The sequence below is a fragment of the Leptodactylus fuscus genome, chromosome 11 (assembly GCF_031893055.1).
Source record: "Leptodactylus fuscus isolate aLepFus1 chromosome 11, aLepFus1.hap2, whole genome shotgun sequence".
Classification (NCBI taxonomy): Eukaryota; Metazoa; Chordata; class Amphibia; order Anura; family Leptodactylidae; genus Leptodactylus; species Leptodactylus fuscus.
In genome coordinates, this window is record NC_134275.1 from 81,472,478 (window position 1) to 81,496,443 (window position 23,966).

At 50.2% G+C, this 23,966-nt stretch overlaps 1 protein-coding gene across 3 annotated transcripts; it reads left to right on the plus strand.

The window, feature by feature from the left end:
* The first annotated feature begins 634 nt into the window (after positions 1-634).
* ATAT1 (alpha tubulin acetyltransferase 1) lies at positions 635-22,230 on the plus strand. 3 transcript variants are annotated; one of them, XM_075259207.1, is made up of 13 exons: positions 635-749; positions 1,007-1,214; positions 8,176-8,236; positions 8,359-8,450; positions 8,657-8,717; positions 9,031-9,144; positions 9,235-9,336; positions 9,879-9,924; positions 11,605-11,676; positions 13,190-13,406; positions 19,167-19,264; positions 20,985-21,021; positions 21,841-22,230. In XM_075259207.1, the coding sequence occupies exons 2-13, from the start codon at positions 1,120-1,122 to the stop codon at positions 22,133-22,135; spliced, it is 1,290 nt and encodes a 429-aa protein (XP_075115308.1). In that variant the 5' UTR covers positions 635-749; positions 1,007-1,119; the 3' UTR covers positions 22,136-22,230. The 3 variants fall into 3 exon arrangements, with proteins under 3 accessions (XP_075115308.1, XP_075115309.1, XP_075115310.1); XM_075259208.1 differs by having other exon boundaries at positions 21,886-22,230; XM_075259209.1 differs by lacking the exons at positions 19,167-19,264; positions 20,985-21,021; positions 21,841-22,230 and adding an exon at positions 14,685-16,045.
* Positions 22,231-23,966: the final 1,736 nt, after the last annotated feature.

Here is a 23,966-nt window from a genome sequence, read left to right on the forward strand (position 1 = left end):
CGGACTCGACTCTCCCATTGAAAGTCAATGGAGGCCATTTATGTCCCGCGCCGATGGTCATACAAATGATGATAGATCTGTCCAGGCTGGCGGCCCCAGCCACACCACTTACATTAAAAAGTTGTAGTTTTTATGTAAAAAATCTACTTTTTCATGCATTGTGTGCCAGAAGACTTAAGTACAAATCTGTCGCGACCGCTCCATGAAGAGATGCCACGCAGATGCTGACGCGTATGTGGAAAACCAAAGCCAAGCGCCAACATGGTCGTGCGAATAAAGCTTCGAAGGCAGGTAAAGAAGACAGGACTCAATCTCACCCCTAATGGCAAGTGATAGAAGGAAGAGGCAGCTGATGCTAAGGAAGGCCTGGCCCGTTGCGGTCACGTGACAGCCCATTCCCCGCTAGCCGGAGGGCGTGGTCACGGTTTAATACGACAGCCGCAAAGCCTTTTTCCTTTCGACCAATCAGCGGGCGCCAAATTCTGTCGCTAAGAAAGCGGTTGCCAGGTGGAAGGGGACTCGGCGCCGCTGATTGGCGGGCGCGGCCGTCACGTGCTCAGGCCCCCTCTCGCCTCCGCTCCCGAGCCGGTTTTCTTTTGTTTCGGGGGCGCGCGTCAGAGTGCGGGACGGCGGCGGCGGGGACGCGCATGACTGACAGCTGTACGCGGTATACGGGCTGACCCTATAGGATACCGCCTTGTGTGTACACCGCTCTGTGCTGACGCGCGTGCATGCGGCTGTAGATAAAGGTGAGTGTCTATGGCAGTAGGTGTATATATGTATACAGCTCTATATAGCCACTAGTTATATATACAGCTGCCTATATACACCCATAGGGGCCATAGGCTGTGTATAGGGGGTCCCACTGCAAAATAAGGCGCCCTCCTCTGAGCTGGGATCACGCCCCTTGTGTGGTGCTCCTTAAAGGGGCGCTCCAACCGCAAACGTGTTGCACTGGTGATCAATGTTTAATTGCTCCCACACCTCTGTGTTATGTCCTATACAGGTCACAGGGCTCCGCCACCTTCCAGAAGACGAGGCCTAGGTGGGAAATGAATAACACCAGACAGCACTTCCGGAACTGAACTCTAGAGGCGCCATTTCAACCCCAAGACCAAGATGGAGTTTGAATTTGACATACACAAGATCTTCCTGGAGCCCGTCACCAAGCTGGACAGCAGCCTGTTACCGCAGCGGCGGCCTCTGATCTCCAGGTCTGTAGGAGCGCTCCTCCACTACCGCTATACGGGGTCTGATGAGGTTCCTCAGGGGCGGGGCTTGTATGACCACTTGTCATGAAGCTGTAGGAGACAACATGGTGTCATTGGCCAGCGTATAGTCACACAGAGTCCAGATTTTTTCTCACATTTGTCTTTCTTTATATGTCACCAATCCTGAACCACACACTACCTTGTACTCCAATCACAGCCAGAGCTGCATACAAAATTCTGGCTTTCTGCAATCCCTGCTGATGTAGTGTCAGTGCAAAACAGTGTTTGCACTACAAGCTCTGATCGTAGTGATCTGATGTTCCAAACGCTTTCCCAGAATGCAGTGCAATAGCAATCATGGAGGAGTCCTTAGTATAGGGGAGACAGATATTTTTGGGGAGGGAAGCGACAAGGTGACTACAGGTGAACACAATGGCTGTCACACTAGGGTTGGTGCTGCGGAGTCGGGCTAGGCTCACCTATAACACTGCAGAAACCCTAAATGCACATCTTTCTTGTAGCCGTCTTTACGTGTCGTGACTTGCATAGGACTGCACCCGGCAGCCATAGTGGTGACGCTTCTCCTGGGACTGCAGCTTTGTATTGCAGCTCAGTATTGCTCCATCACTATAATGCCCCCTCTGTGTCGCCGCACACAATGATGTCCGTCACTAGTTCATTATCTGAGTCCAGACCAGACTGACTGTGACCGGAGAACAATGCCCCTCACTGTCCAGACCTGGGATAGCAACAGAACCTCTATTGTTAGGTCTTCTGGTGAATGTGGAGTAAAGGGTTTGACTCAGTAATAACACTTATCCCCTCTCCACAGTATGGGGGTTATTGTCTGATCATTGGGGGTCCCATCATCACCTATAGAACCGCTAATGATCATGAGAGCGGTGTTGTGCATGTGTGACCGCCGCTCCATTCACTTCTGTTGGACTAATGCAGATATAGTGCTCCATCAGTCCCACAGAAGTGAGCGGTGTGCAGGTCACACATACAAACCTCTGGTTCATTCACATAGGGAACTCTGGGATCCCTGCTCTTCTGTTCACGGTGTTTTCAACTTTTGTAGGGGCTCTATCACTAGGAAAAGTCATTTTTAACTAATCACATCCTTGCATAGCCTTTAGAAAGTCTATTTCACACCTACCTATAGTATGTAGATTGCCTCAGTGGTTTCTGAATAAGTCCGTTTATATTCATATGCTAATTAGACTGGTGCACGATAGATCGTGCACACCTCTCCTGTTGTTTTCTATGGGAGACGGCTCCTGCTGCTGCTGATGATAATTCAGCTTCCTGTTTGCTTCTCACACATAGAAGATAATGGGAGAGAGGAGGCTGCTGGGAACTTCCTGAGCTGGCTGGAGGCTCATTAGCATATGAATAAAAACGGACTTATTCAGACACCACTGAGGCAATCTACATACAAAAGGTAAGTGTGGAATAGACTTTCTAAAGCCTATGCAAGCATGTGATTAGATAAAAATGACTTTTCCCAGTGATAGAGCCCCTTTAAATAGTTAGGCTACTTGGTTGTGTCCGACAGCCCTATAGAGAATGAATGAAGCGGCAGCACATGCGCTCAACCTGCCATTCCAGTCACACAGGGGGACAAAACCCTCCGTTCTTATGACTGGTCACAGTAGTCGCACCTCCTATCGAGCAGACAGTTATCCCATCTCCAGTGTGCAGAGGATAACTTAAAATTACCCAGTTACCCCTTTAAAGGGTTTGTTTTGTTTTGGGTTAATACAGGAAGCGTTCCATTTTAGGACACTCGTCTGTAAGACATTGGCAATGAGAACCATCATGTCCCTGTCAATGAATAACTGATTGATGTGTGGTGTGACTGGCACTATAGTAACTGGCAGGGGGATATGGCTGGCATTATAGTAACTGGCAGGGTGCTGTGTCTGGCACTGTAACAACTGGCAGGGGGATATGACTGGCACTGTAGTAACTGGCAGGGTATTGTATGTGGTACTGTAGTAACTGGCAGGGTGCTGTGACTGGCACTGTAGTAACTGGCAGGGTATTGTATGTGGTACTGTAGTAACTGGCAGGGTGCTGTGACTGGCACTGTAGTAACTGGCAGGGTATTGTATGTGGTACTGTAGTAACTGGCAGGGTGCTGTGTCTGGTACTGTAGTAACTGGCAGGGTGCTGTGCTTGGTGCTGTAGTAACTGGCAGGGTGCTGTGCTTGGTGCTGTAGTAACTGGCAGGGTGCTATGTCTGATACTGTAGTAACTGGCAGGGTGCTGTGTCTGGTACTGTAGTAACTGGCAGGGTGCTGTGTCTGGTACTGTAGTAACTGGCAGGGTGCTGTGCTTGGTGCTGTAGTAACTGGCAGGGTGCTGTGTCTGGTACTGTAGTAACTGGCAAGGTGCTGTGTCTGGTGCTGTAGTAACTGGCAGGGTGCTATGTCTGATACTGTAGTAACTGGCAGGGTGCTGTGACTGGTGCTGTAACTGGCAGGGTGCTGTGACTGGCACTGTAGTAACTGGCAGGGTGCTGTATCTGGTACTGTAGTAACTGGCAGGGTGCTGTATCTGGTACTGTAGTAACTGGCAGGGTGCTGTGACTGGCACTGTAGTAACTGGCAGGGTGCTGTGTCTGGTGCTGTAGTAACTGGCAGGGTGCTGTGTCTGGTACTGTAGTAACTGGCAGGGTGCTGTGTCTGGTACTGTAGTAACTGGCAGGGTGCTGTGACTGGCACTGTAGTAACTGGCAGGGTATTGTATGTGGTACTGTAGTAACTGGCAGGGTGCTGTGACTGGCACTGTAGTAACTGGCAGGGTATTGTATGTGGTACTGTAGTAACTGGCAGGGTGCTGTGTCTGGTACTGTAGTAACTGGCAGGGTGCTGTGCTTGGTGCTGTAGTAACTGGCAGGGTGCTGTGTCTGGTACTGTAGTAACTGGCAAGGTGCTGTGTCTGGTGCTGTAGTAACTGGCAGGGTGCTATGTCTGATACTGTAGTAACTGGCAGGGTGCTGTGACTGGTGCTGTAACTGGCAGGGTGCTGTGACTGGCACTGTAGTAACTGGCAGGGTGCTGTATCTGGTACTGTAGTAACTGGCAGGGTGCTGTATCTGGTACTGTAGTAACTGGCAGGGTGCTGTGACTGGCACTGTAGTAACTGGCAGGGTGCTGTGTCTGGTGCTGTAGTAACTGGCAGGGTGCTGTGTCTGGTACTGTAGTAACTGGCAGGGTGCTGTGTCTGGTACTGTAGTAACTGGCAGGGTGCTGTGTCTGGTGCTGTAGTAACTGGCAGGGTGCTGTATCTGGTACTGTAGTAACTGGCAGGGTGCTGTGTCTGGCACTGTAGTAACTGGCAGGGTGCTGTGACTGGCACTGTAGTAACTGGCAGGGTGCTGTGTCTGGTACTGTAGTAACTGGCAGGGTGCTGTGCTTGGTGCTGTGACTGGCAGGGTGCTGTGCCTGGTGCTGTAGTAACTGGCAGGGTGCTGTGCCTGGTGCTGTAGTAACTGGCAGGGTGCTGTGCCTGGTGCTGTAGTAACTGGCAGGGTGCTGTGCCTGGTACTGTAGTAACTGGCAGGGTGCTGTGTCTGGTGCTGTAGTAACTGGCCGGGTGCTGTATCTGGTACTGTAGTAACTGGCAGGGTGCTGTGTCTGGTACTGTAGTAACTGGCAGGGTGCTGTGCTTGGTGCTGTAGTAACTGGCAGGGTGCTGTGCCTGGTGCTGTAGTAACTGGCAGGGTGCTGTGCCTGGTGCTGTAGTAACTGGCAGGGTGCTGTGCCTGGTGCTGTAGTAACTGGCAGGGTGCTGTGCCTGGTGCTGTAGTAACTGGCAGGGTGCTGTGCCTGGTGCTGTAGTAACTGGCAGGGTGCTGTGCCTGGTACTGTAGTAACTGGCAGGGTGCTGTGTCTGGTACTGTAGTAACTGGCCGGGTGCTGTATCTGGTACTGTAGTAACTGGCAGGGTGCTGTGTCTGGTACTGTAGTAACTGGCAGGGTGCTGTGACTGGCACTGTAGTAACTGGCAGGGTGCTGTATCTGGTACTGTAGTAACTGGCAGGGTGCTGTGTCTGGTACTGTAGTAACTGGCAGGGTGCTGTGTCTGGTACTGTAGTAACTGGCAGGGTGCTGTGACTGGCACTGTAGTAACTGGCAGGGTGCTGTATCTGGTGCTGTAGTAACTGGCAGGGTACTGTATCTGGTACTGTAGTAACTGGCAGGGTGCTGTGTCTGGTACTGTAGTAACTGGCAGGGTGCTGTGACTGGTGCTGTGACTGGCAGGGTGCTGTGCCTGGTGCTGTAGTAACTGGCAGGGTGCTGTATCTGGTGCTGTAGTAACTGGCAGGGTGCTGTGCCTGGTACTGTAGTAACTGGCAGGGTGCTGTATCTGGTACTGTAGTAACTGGCAGGGTACTGTATCTGGTACTGTAGTAACTGGCAGGGTGCTGTGTCTGGTACTGTAGTAACTGGCAGGGTGCTGTGACTGGTGCTGTAGTAACTGGCAGGGTGCTGTATCTGGTACTGTAGTAACTGGCAGGGTGCTGTATCTGGTACTGTAGTAACTGGCAGGGTGCTGTGTCTGGTACTGTAGTAACTGGCAGGGTGCTGTATCTGGTACTGTAGTAACTGGCAGGGTGCTGTATCTGGTACTGTAGTAACTGGCAGGGTGCTGTATCTGGTACTGTAGTAACTGGCAGGGTGCTGTATCTGGTGCTGTAGTAACTGGCAGGGTGCTGTGCCTGGTGCTGTAGTAACTGGCAGGGTGCTGTGTCTGGTACTGTAGTAACTGGCAGGGTGCTGTATCTGGTGCTGTAGTAACTGGCAGGGTGCTGTGCCTGGTACTGTAGTAACTGGCAGGGTGCTGTATCTGGTGCTGTAGTAACTGACAGGGTGCTGTGTCTGGTACTGTAGTAACTGGCAGGGTGCTGTGTCTGGTACTGTAGTAACTGGCAGGGTGCTGTGCCTGGTGCTGTAGTAACTGGCAGGGTGCTGTGCCTGGTGCTGTAGTAACTGGCAGGGTGCTGTGCCTGGTGCTGTGACTGGCAGGGTGCTGTGCCTGGTGCTGTAGTAACTGGCAGGGTGCTGTGTCTGGTACTGTAGTAACTGGCAGGGTGCTGTGCCTGGTACTGTAGTAACTGGCAGGGTGCTGTGCCTGGTACTGTAGTAACTGGCAGGGTGCTGTGCCTGGTGCTGTAGTAACTGGCAGGGTGCTGTGCTTGGTGCTGTAGTAACTGGCAGGGTGCTGTGCCTGGTGCTGTGACTGGCAGGGTGCTGTGCCTGGTGCTGTAGTAACTGGCAGGGTGCTGTATCTGGTGCTGTAGTAACTGGCAGGGTGCTGTATCTGGTGCTGTAGTAACTGGCAGGGTGCTGTGCCTGGTGCTGTAGTAACTGGCAGGGTGCTGTGCCTGGTGCTGTAGTAACTGGCAGGGTGCTGTATCTGGTGCTGTAGTAACTGGCAGGGTGCTGTATCTGGTGCTGTAGTAACTGGCAGGGTGCTGTGCCTGGTGCTGTAGTAACTGGCAGGGTGCTGTGCCTGGTGCTGTAGTAACTGGCAGGGTGCTGTGCCTGGTGCTGTAGTAACTGGCAGGGTGCTGTGCCTGGTGCTGTGACTGGCAGGGTGCTGTGCCTGGTGCTGTAGTAACTGGCAGGGTGCTGTATCTGGTGCTGTAGTAACTGGCAGGGTGCTGTGCCTGGTGCTGTAGTAACTGGCAGGGTGCTGTGCCTGGTGCTGTAGTAACTGGCAGGGTGCTGTGCCTGGTGCTGTAGTAACTGGCAGGGTGCTGTGCCTGGTGCTGTAGTAACTGGCAGGGTGCTGTATCTGGTGCTGTAGTAACTGGCAGGGTGATGTATCTGGTGCTGTAGTAACTGGCAGGGTGCTGTATCTGGTGCTGTAGTAACTGGCAGGGTGCTGTATCTGGTGCTGTAGTAACTGGCAGGGTGCTGTGCCTGGTGCTGTGACTGGCAGGGTGCTGTGCCTGGTGCTGTAGTAACTGGCAGGGTGCTGTATCTGGTGCTGTAGTAACTGGCAGGGTGCTGTATCTGGTGCTGTAGTAACTGGCAGGGTGCTGTATCTGGTGCTGTAGTAACTGGCAGGGTGCTGTGCCTGGTGCTGTAGTAACTGGCAGGGTGCTGTGCCTGGTGCTGTAGTAACTGGCAGGGTGCTGTGCCTGGTGCTGTAGTAACTGGCAGGGTGCTGTGCCTGGTGCTGTGACTGGCAGGGTGCTGTATCTGGTGCTGTAGTAACTGGCAGGGTGCTGTGCCTGGTGCTGTAGTAACTGGCAGGGTGCTGTGCCTGGTGCTGTAGTAACTGGCAGGGTTCTGTATCTGGTGCTGTAGTAACTGGCAGGGTGCTGTGCCTGGTGCTGTAGTAACTGGCAGGGTGCTGTGCCTGGTGCTGTAGTAACTGGCAGGGTGCTGTATCTGGTGCTGTAGTAACTGGCAGGGTGCTGTATCTGGTGCTGTAGTAACTGGCAGGGTGCTGTATCTGGTGCTGTAGTAACTGGCAGGGTGCTGTATCTGGTGCTGTAGTAACTGGCAGGGTGCTGTGCCTGGTTCTGTGACTGGCAGGGTGCTGTGCCTGGTGCTGTAGTAACTGGCAGGGTGCTGTGCCTGGTGCTGTGACTGGCAGGGTGCTGTGCCTGGTGCTGTAGTAACTGGCAGGGTGCTGTATCTGGTGCTGTAGTAACTGGCAGGGTGCTGTGCCTGGTGCTGTAGTAACTGGCAGGGTGCTGTGCCTGGTGCTGTAGTAACTGGCAGGGTGCTGTATCTGGTGCTGTAGTAACTGGCAGGGTGCTGTGCCTGGTGCTGTAGTAACTGGCAGGGTGCTGTGCCTGGTGCTGTAGTAACTGGCAGGGTGCTGTATCTGGTGCTGTAGTAACTGGCAGGGTGCTGTGCCTGGTGCTGTGTCTGGCACTTTCCTCACCTGGAGGGGCTGTCGATATTACAATATATGATATTATGTTTTTATTTTCCAGCTCTGAAGCCCAGAGACAAATCATGGCTGTCATCGATGAGATTGGGAAGGCGTCTGCCAAGGTAATGTTATAATGATGTGACCTGACCCTGCCATGTGGCACACATGGTACCCTGCCCTTCCACCAGAGGGCGCTGATATTAGTGGGACGGTTCTTATTTCAGTATCTGCCCCCCCGTTTCAGGCCCAGCGGTTACCGGCTCCCATAACCAGCGCCTCTCGGATGCAGACAAACCAGCATCACCTCTATATCCTGAAGGACTGCACCGCCAAGACGTGAGAGCCCCAGGATTGCGCTTCACTTCCTTCTAATCTTACAAATTGGGTGACAACCAGTCTGGCCTCTGTTATCGCTCCTTAGTGGTTGTCGTCCAGCTCACCTGGACTCATAAAATTTCAATGTCCCGTATTATAGCTGCCCCTCTTCCCCCTTCCGCTTGCTATCCTCCCTGCGACTATATCTCAGTTATCTTGTGTTTCAGAGCCGGCCGGGGAGTTGTCATCGGCTTTCTTAAGGTCGGATATAAGAAGTTGTTTGTACTGGTAAGACACGAATACTGAAGGGGGTTTTCTGTTTTGGGCAGTCCCTACTTTAAAGGGTCAATAGGCAGATTACAAGCTGTTCCCCTGCTAGGATCCCTAATGATCTGCTGTGAACTTGACAGTAAGGGCTCCATTTCTTTGCAGCACCCCCACAGGAGAAATGCGGTATTACACAATGTCCATTCACATCACTGGGTTATCTCTGTAATGCAGTGAGGGTCCAGTGTGTGGGACCACCATCATTCAGATGCTGAAGACCTATCCTAAGATTGTTGTTTCCATCCATGTATATAATGTGATATTTTCCTTTAAGGATCACTCCGGATCCCATATAGAAGCAGAGCCGCTGTGTATTCTTGATTTCTACATTCACGAATCTCTGCAGCGTCATGGATTTGGGAAGGAGCTGTTCGGCATCATGCTCAGAGTGAGTGCACGGCCCCGAGTGTCCCGCTGTCCGCTCCTCGTGTCGCTCCTGCTCTCTGTGTGAATATTCCTTATTTATATCCCATTTCAGACAGAACAGGTTGAGCCTCAGCATCTTGCCATTGACCGACCGTCTGAGAAGTTTCTCTCCTTCCTGCGGAAACATTACAACCTACGCTCAACAATCCCACAGGTGAGGGAGACGGAACGGGATAGGACAGATGTGTCTTAAAGGGACAGTCCAGGATAAAGGGATACAATGCCATGGCTATTACAGGCCCCCTTTTCCCCCAGGCCAATAGTGTAGACATGGAGTGTTCCTTTCATTAGATTTGCTCCTTTATGTCCCACTGGCCTATAGGGGGCGTCCTTCTAGCTTTGCATCTGTGGGGTTTTTATCGCCAACACATTTCCCAGATTGGGTCTATTTTGGCCTCCATGACACTTGTTAGCGGCCCAGGGACTGATGTGACCACTGCTCCAGGTCACTCAGACTGTATAAAGCCCTTTGTACAGGATTAGAATAACATGGCTACATTTTAGCCCAAAACAGCGCCACACCTGTCTACAGGTTATATATGGTACTGCAACACCACCGTATTCAAATAGTGATGACCTGCAATACAATTGACCATCAAAGGACAGGTGCGGGGCCACATTTTGTAATCCTGTAAATGTATCTGCCTTGACCTGTCGGGTCTCATGGGGTTGTTGTTTATTTTCTCATCTTTTTAGGTGAACAATTTTGTCATCTTTGAAGGCTTTTTCAGAGACCGAAAAGGTAAGAAATAACCAGCTGGGAGGTCTTGTGTTCGATGATCTATTTATTCTTTTTTACATAGCGCCCCTCATGTCCATGGGCTGTATGTGGTATTGCAACTCCAACCCATTCAAGCTGCGATACCAGACACAAACCATGATCTATGTCACTAAGGGTGTCTAAGCTAAGTAGCCCCCACTAAAATAAAATACATCCAAGTACCCCCAAAGATATCATGTGCTGTGTTTCACCTATTTACGGGCTTTTCCAGCCTAATGGTTTGGACTGGGTTGGACCCCCGCAGATCTGATAGTCATGACCTATCCTAAGCATCAATAATTATCAATATCTTAAGGCCTAGCATTGGGACACTGTTCGTATCCCATAGATCAGGGGTAGGGAACCTTCGGCTCTCCAGCTGCTGTGAAACTACAACTCCCAGCATGCTCCATTCACTTCCATGGGAGTTCCCAGAACAGCAGAGCCAGTATGCATGCTGGGAGTTGTAGTTTTGCAACAGCTGGAGAGCCGTACGTTCCTTACCCCTGCCATAGAGGCACGCTATATACTCCCTGAGCCTAGGATTTTCTTCCTATTCTTGTACAGACCAATTGGTAAAGCCTGAAGTGAACCTCACTTGGATAATGGGGTGTGTGCTGAGACTGTGGGTGCAATTTGGGTCACTAAACATCCTATTTGTGCCCCTATAATATTGCACCCCTTGAACACCTAAACACTGACCGCCGGGTTTCCGTCCCTTGTCCAGTTTCTGCTGGATTGGCTAAAGCGGAGAGGGGGTGCAGATGTGAACCCGCCCGCAGGCACACATTCCTATTGTTTGGGAAAGCGCCGTTTCCAGATTTTAGTAGCCCAGCCTCTAATATTCTGCTGGTCTGACTGGTGCGGGCACAGGCTGGAGGGGACGTTGCGATGCCTGCTCATTATATTTTGGCTGTTTTCATTGGTGTTCTGTGTCTGGGTCCTTTCCGCTCATGACCCAATCTCTTTATAACCCTCCAATCCCTCCGTCCTTGCAGCTGACGCCTCTGTTCACAGGGACCTTGAAGATCGTTCCTACTAACTGGACAGTAAGGCCTAAAAGCAACTCCCCACACCCCAAATCTCTCCATTTCTTGCACCTTACCCCTTTATTCCTTTTTTCTTCCTTTCTGTGACGGTTACGATTGGCGTATTGATCTCTCGTACAGGATTCTATCGATACAGCTTGTATGTAAAGCGACCTTATTACCTATACCATTGTCTCTCTCTATATAATCAATATGATCGTAGCTCTCTCTGTTTTCTATCTACCTGTACATGTTTTTTTCCCACCACTAGAGGGAGACCTGTGCTCAGATGAATTCTGTATACAGGTCGCCCCCTAGTGGTGCAGAGGTATATGAATCAAAATGAATATAATTATACAATAATGAGTAACTTGCCCTGTTGCCCATTGCAACCAATTGCGGCTTAATTTTCACCGTTGTGATTGGTTGCTTTTGGCGACATGGTCGGAGTAACCTGTAACTCTGCTCCCTACCTTTTCCTAGGGTGACGTAGGACATCCTTCTCTCTCCCTTGCTGTAGATTTTCCTGCCCCTAGTCTAGTACCCCCAAGCATGGACGGGACCTAGATGTGTGTGTTCCCTCTGTCACAGACACGCAGAAAACTTATCATTTTTTCCATTTTTCTTTTTCCAGCCTCAGGAAGGAAATTACCCCCCAAGCGAGCAGAAGGAGAGATCAAACCGTACTCCCTGTCTGAGAGAGACTGTAAGGACCCGGGGGGGGGGGATTCAACATAATGGGGGCATTTATTGAGACTGGCACATTAGTCCTAATATTGATAGCGCTGGAAGTCTCGTGCTCCCGAATCAAAATCTACACCAGTCCTGTATAATAGTGCACCAGCTTGGGCTGAGGTGTCCTGGCCTGCTGTGGTCCCCACCCTGCTCAGGCACTTAAAAGTGGCCGTCAGGTCGAAATATGGACAAAGTGGAGGGTTTTTCAATCACAAACGTTACATTTTTGCACTAGAAAGGTGGTGTGAACAGATTAATAAATACCCTCCAATGTTTATGGGAAGCCACACAAGCCCTCGTGTGTGTGTGTGTGTGTGTGTGGTTGGCCCCAGTGTATGTAAGATAGGCCCCGGTGTGTGTGTGTTGTGTGAGGTAGACCCTAGTGTGTGCGAGGTAGACCCCGGTCTGTGTGTTTGTGAGATAGACCCTGGTGTGTTTGTGTCTGAGAGCGTGTGTGAGGTAGGCCCGAGTGTGTGCAAGGTAGGCCTCGGTGTGTGTGTGTGTGAGGTAGGCCCTGGTGTGTGTTTGTGGTAGGCCCCGGTGTGTGTGTGTGAGGTAGACCCCGGTCTGTGTGTTTGTGAGGTAGGCCCTGGTGTGTGTTTGTGGTAGGCCCCGGTGTGTGAGGTAGGCCTCGTTGTGTGTGTGTGAGGTAGGCCCCGGTGTGTGTGTGGTAGGCACTGGTGCGTGTGTGTGTGACATAGGCCCCAGTGTGTGAGGTTGGCCCCAGTGTGTGCGAGGTAGGCCTCAGTGTGTGTGTGAGGTAGGCCTCGTTGTGTGTGTGTGAGGTAGGCCTCGGTGTGTGTGTGTGTGTGAGGTAGGCCCTGGTGTGTGTTTGTGGTAGGCCCCGGTGTGTGAGGTAGGCCTCGTTGTGTGTGTGTGTGAGGTAGGCCCCGGTGTGTGTGTGGTAGGCACTGGTGCGTGTGTGTGTGTGACATAGGCCCCAGTGTGTGAGGTAGGCCCCAGTGTGTATGAGGTAGGCCTCGTTGTGTGTGTGTGAGGTAGGCCTTGGTGTGTGTGTGTGTGAGGTAGGCCTCGTTGTGTGTGTGTGTGTGTGAGGTAGGCCTCGTTGTGTGTGTGTGTGTGTGTGAGGTAGGCCTCGTTGTGTGTGTGTGTGTGAGGTAGGCCTCGTTGTGTGTGTGTGTGTGTGAGGTAGGCCTCGTTGTGTGTGTGTGTGTGAGGTAGGCCTCGTTGTGTGTGCGTGAGGTAGGCCTCGTTGTGTGTGTGTGTGTGTGAGGTAGGCCTCGTTGTGTGTGTGTGTGTGAGGTAGGCCTCGGTGTGTGTGTGTGTGAGGTAGGCCCTGGTGTGTTTGTTTGTGAGGTAGGCCCCGGTGTGTGAGGTTGGCCTCGTTGTGTGTGTGTGTGTGTGAGGTAGGCTTTGGTGTGTGTATGTGAGGTAGGCTTTGGTGTGTGTGTGTGTGTGGTAGGTCCCCGACAGTATTTTGGCTCTTCTATAGGATTGTGCTGATGCTTTTCTCTTCCTTCCAGTTTTGAAACACGAGGAAGGTCTTCCTTGGCCCTTCAGCCAGTCGCAGGCATCCCTCAACCGCGCCTGCAGTCTTGGTTCTTCTCCCACACGAGCCTACCCCAGGACCATTCCTGGAGAAGAGGACTTTGTGAAGTCGCTGAGAGCTTGTAGACCTCACTCACTCCAGAGAGCGGCCAGTGGTGACCAGGAGGATCCATCCCAGAGGAGAAGGACCAGGTAAATGGGTTTAGTGTCATTGGTGGCCGGTTAGAAGTGTCTGCTTGTACTATTATGGGACATTCACATGGCGGAAAGTGAAGCAAAATTTGAGACGGGTCTTCTGCCTCAAGTTCCTTTCCAGATTCCGGCCCTGTGCATCTAGTAATGGAAAGCCATAGCCGGTTCCCCTCAGAAACAATGGGGCTGATCGGCTGTAGTCTTGCGATGAGTTCTGTGGATGAATCAGTCATGGAGTCTGCGGCAACATCAAGGATGCTTCTTCTTCCCCATTGAATATTATGGGAGTCAGACTTCGGCCAAAATTTGGAGTTGATCTTGAGGCAGAATCGACCTAAAAATCACCTTCAAATTCCTCTGTGAGAATATACCCTTGGAGTAGCCAAATACCCGGGTGAGGGACCTGTCTGAACCCTCTTCAGAAGGAGGAGCTGTAGGCTCGGATATAGGGATTGCCTTGCCCATGCCTATAGATGCTTCACAGTCTTTACAGATGATGGTCAACACTTGGTGAGAAAAACTGGGTTCACACATAGGCTGGTACTAGGAAGGGCTCATGAGAGTGGTCACGAGAGGTAGGAATGGCAAAATCAGTCAGAAGGGCTATAGGTCACAGGACAGACCGCTTTAAAGGGAGTCTGTCAGCAGTAAACGTAATCCCGGTACCTCATAGAGGGCATTCTACATTTTCCAACTATACCTCTGTTATTCAGCTTTGGAGCCCCATTGTCATGTTAGTTCCCGTTTTATTCATATGCAAATGAGGGGAAAAGTGCTTTGCCATGGAATCGAGAACTAAGACCCTCCCCATAGCACTTCTCCTCATTGACATATGAATAAGATACCCCTAGTTATGTTCTCAGGCACTATCTGTACCTATAGGGCACCGTCTCCTGCTACTTATTCATTTTTTCAGATTCCTTTCCTTAGCGCTTTTCTTTTTTCACTCTGTGATCTGTGACTACAGGAAGTCTGAGACACGCCTCCTGCTTTAGACCCTCCTCCCCCTGCAGCTCTGCCTCCTCTGATTGGCTGCTGTGTATATACACAAGTCTATGGTGGTTTTGCAGGGAGAGATGAGAGTGTGAGGCTATAATAGGTTACAATGCACAGATACTAAACCTCCAATGGGGGGGGGGGGGAGTGATTTGGGATATGTCACGTGACCAGTCACCGTAACCAGCGATCGCCAGGTTTCCTTCTGCCTGTCACTATAGCTCTCTTCTTCTTCTTCTTCTTTTCTGTCTGTCTTGTCTTCCCTGCTTTTCTCCCCTTCAGCTCCCTCAACCGCCCTCAGAGCATTCACCATTAACCTGATCTTTTATACAGTCGGACCTCCATTGCCGTCGTACTTTCCCCTTCCCCCCACATCATTCCAAATACCCGCACAGACCAGTGACTGTGGGGTGAACAAAACAGAACCAGTCTGATTCCTCCGGTGATGCCTCTATTTCCCATGATTCACTTCTGTTGTTCACGCTGAATGTCAAATTTTGTTACTTTTTCACTTGGGGAACAAAAAAAAAACTTTGTAGAAATTGTGGAAGAGTCGGGCGAGCCGCCTGGGTGCTGTACACCGCCATAGAGGAGCGACCTGTCCAGAGTCAGTGAATATCCTGAGGTCAGTCCATGAGCCTGGAAATGGTGAGGAAATGAGTCAGTGGGATGACATCAGTGGCCCGTCACTAACCTGTGGTAGCCACAGATGGCAGGACGTCTCTGCTCACATATTCCCATACATGCAACTATAGTATATAAGGTCCTATAGAAACAGCGCCACTCTGGTCTGTGCTTGGTATTGCAGCTCAGACCTTGAATGTGCCCGCTGCCTCCCTGCCAGTGCGGCTAGGGTTACATGGTGACTTTTGGGGGGGGTGATAGTAAATTGCACCTACTCCTAGTGGCTGTGGTTGTGCAGAAATCCAGCAGGTTTGGGTTTCTCCTGTGAGGCCGTGGTCACAGCACATTTTGGGGTACAATCACCCACATTAGACGTAATGTAGTTGCAATCTACAAGTTGCCATATAACCCCAGTCTTAAAGGAATTTTTTTAGTTTCTGGTTATCTTTAGGATAATCAGGTCATTAGGACCCTTCCCCTTCATCATTGTAAGATATACTGAGCTTAAAGGGATTGTCCATACTGAATGACTCCTTTAAAAAGTCTTCAATGAAAAGGATTAGCCCAATAGCCATGCCAGCTGCTCATCCTTAGTGAGGATTGACTTCTGTTTCCCAAAGTTTTTGGAGTAAAAAATAAATTCCTGGGACTCCGCAGACATTATTACAGGCGATATGACTGCACAAGAGGCCAACAGTGGCCGTCATACTCCATGTGACCAGCAGGGGTGTGATGGTGGCGTATATTACCCTGCACAGAGCACAAAAGCCATCCTTGGCGTTATTTATACAGGTGCAGTAAGCATTATTTACCACACGGTGGCGCTACAGACAGAGGTAACTTAGGAAATAGAAAGGTCTTGGCTGATCTTGTGATTGTGGTCGGGACTGCTGTGGGGTCTTTTTGGTGGTTGGCTATGCATTAACCCTTCCCGTCTCTCGTATCACACACAGAATATTGTAGAGCCACCATAAGGGCTTCAGTTTGCACTTTAAGAGAACAAAATTATATTCTCAGAACTGGGATCATGACCTAAAAAGGAGGGGGGGGGGGGGGTCCTCAATTTGCACATTGGCCGGTCATAATACCCACCATAAGCTGTTTATATGATGGAAATGACCGTCATGCGTCATACTGCAGCAGTATAGCAAGGGCATCTTTAACCCCTTCACGACATCCACCATAATACTACGGCGGACGTTGGGTCTTTAAATATGGCGGACCCTCAGACCGCCTGTAATAGAACCGAAGGCATTTCACCGTACATTGCAAGGCATCAGCATTGCAGTGTGTATTGTATTAGTGATCCCATTACAAATCAGAGGGTTCAGGTTTATTACAAAGTAACAATTTGCACAATAGGAGTGCTGGTCACAAGAGCTTACAATCTGTGCGGGGATGGGGGGGGCACAAGAGGTTAGAGGACTCGTACAGAGGTCCAACAATAGGGATAAGCCGGTCACATGAGCCGGTCACTGCCCAGCACATGTGCACGGGGTGTGGGGGGTGAAGGGATCAGGTCCTGAGGAATAATGTAAAAGGGGGTTGGATTAGGCCTAAAAAGATGCAAATTTAGGGCTGGATTAAAGCTTTCTATAATAGGTATTAATATGATGTCCAGGGTAGCGCAGTCGAGAGAACTGGGAGAGCATCAGACAAGTCTTAGGGACCGTAATGAGGGTGGTAGAGCGAGGTGAGGGAGTAGATATAGGTAGTGTAAGGGCAAATCATGGCCGAAAGGAGTAACAGGCGAGCGGCTGCTCTGTACAGCTTCTGTAACTCCCAATCCCCCGGGGGGTTGGGGCGTACGGCCAATTATTTCTGCCTTGTCTGTGACATCATAGAAGGTGACGACCTGGGTCAATAACATCAATATCTTTATCATCTTTTTAGAGGTGTATTATTTCATATCGCCAGTAGGGGACGCCGTTGGCTCCTTTCCCCACCATTGACCAGCGATGGCTCCGGCTACTTCCGTCCTATCTGAATGTTTTGGGGTTTTCTATGTTTATTTAACCATTTTATACACGGATACTCTTTAATGTAACGATGTTCCGTTTAACCGTTTGCGCCTTCGCCCCTCTTGGGTGATGGGTAGATGAGGGGGCTCATGGCCGGCGGGCATCGGAAGTGGCCTGCACATTTGTGAACTATCCACTTCCTATGTTCTGTGGGCGCCCCCGAGTTACCGATGGGCGCAGTTTGGCGGTGAATATTCTACTTGACTGGATCAATAAAAAGGCAAATGATGAGGAGATCTGTGGAGTGGTCGCCGTGTTTTATATGTGGGGGTCGTGACATGTTCGTATCCCTGAAGTACACGCAGGGTGGAAGCTCATGGGGGTATCTAGGTGAGGGATCTACTGCCTGACTAGAGCAGATCCCCATTCCAGGGCTCGCACCTGAATTATGCAGAGGCTGGAGTCGCAGCGTGTTGGGGCCGGTACTAGGACCGCCATACAAAACGCCAGTCTCAATATTGTATTGAAATACTTGGGTTCTCTAGCATTGGAAACAGCGCCACACTTGTCCACAGGTTGTGTCTGGTATTGCATCTCAGTGACGGTTAAGAAAATGAAGTTTAGATCTAGTACCAGACACAACCTATGCGGCTCTGGGGGTTTTTTTTTTGGGGGGGAGCAGCCATGTTTTTGTAATTGTGGGCAACCCTTTTAGGTAGAAGTCTTACAAAAAAAAGTCAGGTTTTAACCCCTGTCCTTAGAATTCAATTCAATGTACGCCCCCTACAGGTGCCAAATCCTTAAAGGGGTTGTGCAGGGACTGTTGATGGACCAGAGGTTCCAGCCACGTCATCTGATCTGGAGCCGCCTTCAGCCTCTGAGGTCGCTCCGCCCCCTCTTTTCCCAGTGGGATCTGTGGAGGAGGGGCCGCCTCCGATTACATGACCTGGGGGCCATGACGTGGCCGGAACCCCCCACTCCATGAGCTGCAATAAATTAACAGTCCCCAGACAACCCCTTTAAATGACCCTGTACTTATTGGGCAAGGGCTACAGTTCTGACATTGATGGACTTGCTGATATAGTAGATTAGATACAGTATCTAATAATGGGGTCATTTGGGCCTCGCCCCTCGAGGTATCCCTAGGTAACAGCCTTAGGTCCTAAATGAGGGACTGGATGTGAACAGTGAGTATTTCAGTATAAAACTAATGACGTTTTGTAATATACACCTATTTTATTTTTTTTGTCTCGCCTTCTAATCTCTTTACTGTTGCAGTGTTGTGCTTGCTCTGGGGTTGCTATATTGTGCTTGCTCTGGGTGTGCATGGAAATTAATAGTAGCAAGTTATAGGTCTTTTTTTTGTGCATGCGCATCCTCTCTTATGGAGGAGTTCTTATGAGGACAAGTGTTGTGATGGTTTAGGTTGCTATGGCAACCCCAGAGCAAGCGTAATACTTTATAGAATTTTAGCAGTTCCATATGGAGAAACAATTAAACAAGTATATGTCACTTTCTAAGTTTTTTCTTGCACCACTGCTCTTCAAGGGGGGTCATAGGTGTGTCTCATTTGCCGGATGGTGGGGGTCCCCCTCTGTATATAAAGTGTCGGACTACCCCTTTAAGAATACGATGACAGCTACATTGTTAGTATCCTATAGAGTAGGGCTGGTGACGCCATTTGTCATTTGTCTCTTCATTCCCTGCTCTCCACGCATCTCACGGCACTCCGCCTTCATCTCCTGCACCCTCCTTGCATCCTCTGCCGCTCCTCCTCTGCCGCTCCTCCTCTGCCGCTCCTCCTCTGCCGCTCTTCCTCTGCCGCTCCATCCTCCGCCGCTCCATCCTCCGCCGCTCCATCCTCCGCCGCTCCATCCTCCGCCGCTCCATCCTCTGCCGCTCTTCCTCTGCCGCTCCTCCTCTGCCGCTCTTCCTCTGCCGCTCCTCCTCCGCCGCTCCATCCTCTGCCGCTCCTCCTCCGCCGCTCCATCCTCTGCCGCTCCATCCTCTGCCGCTCCATCCTCTGCCGCTCCATCCTCTGCCGCTCCATCCTCTGCCGCTCCATCCTCCACCGCTCTTCCTCTGCCGCTCCTCCTCTGCCGCTCCATCCTCTGCCGCTTCTCCTCTGCCGCTCCGTCCTCCCCTCCACCCCCTCTGTCTCTGTCGCTTTGTCTCTCAGCGATATGAATCTCTCCCGCGGACTCATGGCTCAGAGGAATTGCTACAGCCGCCACTCGTGCCGCTCACCTCCGCTGATGAAGAGGGCGCCACCTACAGGTATGTGCAGATTCACACTATATGGCAGCACACATACATGGCCTAATGATATTGTCATGAATACCAAAAAAAACCTTAACATTTAATATCAGATAATATTAATCCATCTTGACCCCCCTCTAATAGGAGATGGACTAAAAGGGGTTTCTTGTATTTCGGTTTTGTAAAATATTTGTAATATAATCGAGATCTTGATTTGCTGTCAGTGAATGGAAACTCGCATACCGTTCACAGCTGAGGGTTTGCTACACTTGAACAGCCTGGAATCCAGACAGATACTGCGCTGATACATTGTAACAAACTATCAGGAGAGCAATGTCTGCTATTCCAGGGGATTGTCTGGACTGGATAATATTGTAGGCGACCCTCAGCTGTGAGAAGTTTCAGGTCTGTACAGGGTTTTCCAGAACATGACCTGGTCTGACCACTCTGACTCCTATTGATGGGTTATTTGAAGAGGCCGCGGTGCTCATGAGCGTCTCTTCCCAAAGCCAATGACATGACGCTTATTGGTCACATGGTACATCAGCAGCTCAGTTCCTTTCAAGTAAATGGGGCTGAGCTGCAATACCAAGCACAGCCACTATACAATGTACGGCGCTGTGCTTGGTATTCAATAAAGAGTCTGCAAGGTGTAACCGAATGCTGCAAACTCTTAAACCAGCTGATCAGTGGGGGGCCCAGACCTCAGACCCCCCCCCCCCACACACACCAATCACGTCCTAAGGGTAGGTCATCAATATGTAAGTCCAACAAAAATGCGAGTTAGGGTGCATGCACACTACGTAACGCCGGGCGTGTATGAGAGCCGTACACGCCGGCGTTACAGCAGGGCTGCCGAACACTTCCCATTCACTTCAATGGGAGCGCTCGTAAACGCCGCTGTTACGAGCGCTCCCATTGAAGTGAATGGGAAGTGTTCGGCAGCCCTGCTGTAACGCCGGCGTGTACGGCTCTCATACACGCCCGGCGTTACGTAGTGTGCATGCACCCTAAGAATGTTCTCCTTTACTGACAACAAGCGCAGATCTAGAAAACCCAGTTTATTAATCTATTGTAGAACTTTCCTTTATAAAGTAAATGACATTAATGACCTTTATTTACATAAAAATGTTCCTCTGCGATCTGCAGAAACACAAATAATGAAAGTTCTTTCCCTTTTGACCACTAGGTGGCACCGTAAATAGTTACACGTGTTTTGTGCTCTAGATTAGTTAGAGCACTCCATCTGGTCACCTCCGGTATTGCAAATCCTAATATGATTGAAGGGTTAATCTAAAGCAGGAGTAGGGAACCTTCGGCTCTCCAGCTGTTGCAAAACTACAACTCCCAGCATGCATACTTGCTCTGCTGTTCTTGGAACTCCCATGGAAGTGAATGGAGCATGCTGGGAGTTGTAGTTTCACAGCAGCTGGAGAGCCGAAGGTTCCCTACCCCTGATCTAAAGCTATCGCCTATCCCTGACGTGCAATGGGCATGCCTGACCGATGCACCATTCAGACTGGGGTCATGGGACCTTCACGTGGTCGGTGGGACCCCGCTGATCAGACGCTTCTCCTGTGGATAGACAATAGATTATGAGAACCTGCGGAGGTCTGACCTTCGGGGCCCCATTGCTGCCAGGCTGTCTTGACGGGATCAGGCAGACTATTTGATATTGTTGTCTTTCCGTTCTCTGATTTGCCCCATTTACGGGGTTATTTTTATTCTCTCCCTCTAGAGGACACTAAAGAAGAACAAAGTGAAGCGGCTAAAGGGTAAGGGACACTCCATGTTATTCGGGGCCCATGTGCAGACTTATCTCTGTAGTATTTGTTTTTCTTATATACTGAGATCTGATCATTTGCAGTTACAGGCCGAAGCCTGAGGCTGTACTACTGCCAGAATCTCACCTGTTATCATGGAGACCCGTATTGACCAAACACATTGATGTTCTTATAATGTTACTGCTAACCTAGTAATTATAACGCCTTATGTGGTGTCATCAGACCCTCTCAGTAGTGCAGCCTCAGTGGGCCTGTAATCAATCAGAAGTTGATTGTTATAGATCTGTATTGTACGTGGGTTGTACCAATTTAACAGCTGATCACGTAGCCACAGAAACCTGAATGGAGGCCTCTCGCTGCGGCGGCAGAAGGCGCGCTCCCGCTTCATTCATCTCTATGGGACTGCAGAGGACGGCACGTGACTCCTTCCTGCAGTCCTATGTAGATAAATGGAGTGACGGTGAGATTTGTGACAGTGCTAGTATGTACTACATGCGCTCCCTGTATGGCCAAGATTGCGCATGCGCAGTATATACTAACACAGTCCTGCAGACAGGACATCTGTGACAACACGTGTATGTACCGCGCATGTGCGATCAATCTCAGCCATACAGAGAGAGGGAGCGCCTGTGTATTACGCAGGCCGGAACTCCCTGGTATAAGGGATACACTGGGAATGCACCTAACAGGACCAATATGATATGGACACCATATAAACTCCTTCACTTAGCAACACTAACCTGTTATCTCAAAACATCTGAGCCCTGGACAACCCCTTTAACACCCGTCCTTTGTCCCAACCCTTTATAGGAATACTATCTCGTCACATCATCGTCTACATGAATTTTCCCACAGGGGTTACAGAGGAGCAACAGGAGAAACCCCCCATAATGTGAATACTCAGCAGTATAGAGTGCCATCCAGTGAACCACCACCAGGGGGCGTCAAAAGCCCAATAAGAGAGCAGGAGCCCAGTAAACCCTTCAGACCCCAGGACTCTAAGGCTTCCTGGTCGGAGGAGCCATCATGGACGGTGCTGGGGTCAGTCATGAACGCGCAGTGGGTGAAGCGGAAGCAGGAGATGAGGGGGACACGTCCGTGGTGACCGAGGACACGGCAGGAGAGACCACGCAGCACTGACACTTTTATTCTAAATTCATGTTTTATAGCAGAAAAAAAAATTAATTTTTTAAGACTTTAATAAACTTCACATTGTCATTTATTTATTACACGTCAGAGGTTTCTTTTACTGGAGATCCAAGACTGATGTCTGCCGGGGAGTGTGGCCCGTACTGACCACAGGTGACCTTAGTGATAGTCAGAGGACCAACTCTATATAGTATATACAGTATTATAGTATAGTATATATATATATAGTAATGGTCCTCGGGGGTCTTTTCAGACTCCCAAGTATAATGATCGGAGGCCTAGGGGAGAAACACTGTTACTCACCTCTCCTGTGCTCCTGCAGTCTGAGGGCCTGTGTGGTGACATCACGTGAGCCAGGCCGGTATCAGTAAGCATGAAGTCACAGGCCTGGCTCATGTGGCGTCTGTACCAACATTGAAGAAGGTCCAATGTCCTACAAGGTCCTACAAACTGTACAGCGCTGCAGAATATGTTGGCACTATATAAATAAAATTTCTTATTATTATATTAACGTGGCAGGGAGTGCACCATGGCCAGGGAGAGGTAGTAACTGTGGTTTTTATGTTTGTATCTTCTCCTAGGTCTCCAATCATTATACCCAGGGGGCTGAAAAGAATCCAGAGTATAATAATTGTTCATGGGTGGTCCACAGTGGGGCATAATACTGTGTGCAGGGGCCACTATGGGGATAATACTGTGTGCAGGGGCCACTATGGGGATAATACTGTGTGCAGGGGCCACTATGGGGATAATACTGTGTGCAGGGGCCACTATGGGGATAATACTGTGTGCAGGGGCCACTATGGGGATAATACTGTGTGCAGGGGCCACTATGGGGATAATACTGTGTGCAGGGGCCACTATGGGGATAATACTGTGTGCAGGGGCCACTATGGGGATAAAACTGTGTGCAGGGTGTGGGGCCCTTATCAAATGTTTGCCTTAGGGCCCAGCCATTCCTTGTGACTGAATACACTTGTGCGCACAGCTATTATGTACATGGGGGATTGTCCTGTAATGGCGGGAAAAAAAGTAGTTTTGATCCATTGTGTAGACAAAGAACAGGTCGGACTAGTGGAATTAGCATAACATAAGTGGCTAGTGGTAGCCTAGTCCTTGTACATGGCCATTGTATAGGGCTCAATAGAGCCGCATCTCATTATGGTGGGGGATGAGCGACCTGGACAGAACAAAGAGGAATCTTAATGGCTACAGGCCCTGCAAGGAATCCAACATGGAGGACATGGATAATGACAGCCTGCACAGCACCACTGAGAGGACCGGGGACATGTTCTATAGTGCTAGTATTTATGCCATAGTGTAACCGGCTCCTTGTGATGTCACACTGCCCCGCTGTGATGTCACAAGGCCTTATTGTGTATAAAATAACAGATAGTACAAGGATGTGGTGCTGGAGTGATTCAGCGTATACAGCAGAGCAGCAGATGTGAACAGAGTCTTAGACTGTGAGGGACCTGACACCAGATCTGTAATGGGGTTCACCGGGGACTGGCCAAGGGACCGTCACTTTTCCATAAAATATCTGGGAAAGCTGGGTGACCACCAATGTGATGTCATAGAGGCCGTGCACCTTCTATTTTGAGAAAGCCATTGTGGCAGATGTGCCCTTCAGCAGACCTGGAAAGTTGGGTGATGTGTAATAATAGTATTAATATTATTGCCTTTCTGTCAGGGAGATAGAACTGTCCCCCACAGCCATAGTCACACTGGGTGTCCTTCCCTCTGCATGTCATTGAAGGACATGTGCTTTGCCCTAACTAAATATG

Coding starts and splice junctions, on each gene's coding strand:
- ATAT1 (XM_075259207.1), top strand. CDS start 1,120: ATGGAGTTTGAATTTGACATACACAAGATCTTCCTGGAGCCCGTCACC. Junction 1,215..8,175: donor CGGCGGCCTCTGATCTCCAG/GTCTGTAGGAGC, acceptor TTTATTTTCCAG/CTCTGAAGCCCAGAGACAAA. Junction 19,265..20,984: donor GAAGAGGGCGCCACCTACAG/GTATGTGCAGAT, acceptor CTCTCCCTCTAG/AGGACACTAAAGAAGAACAA.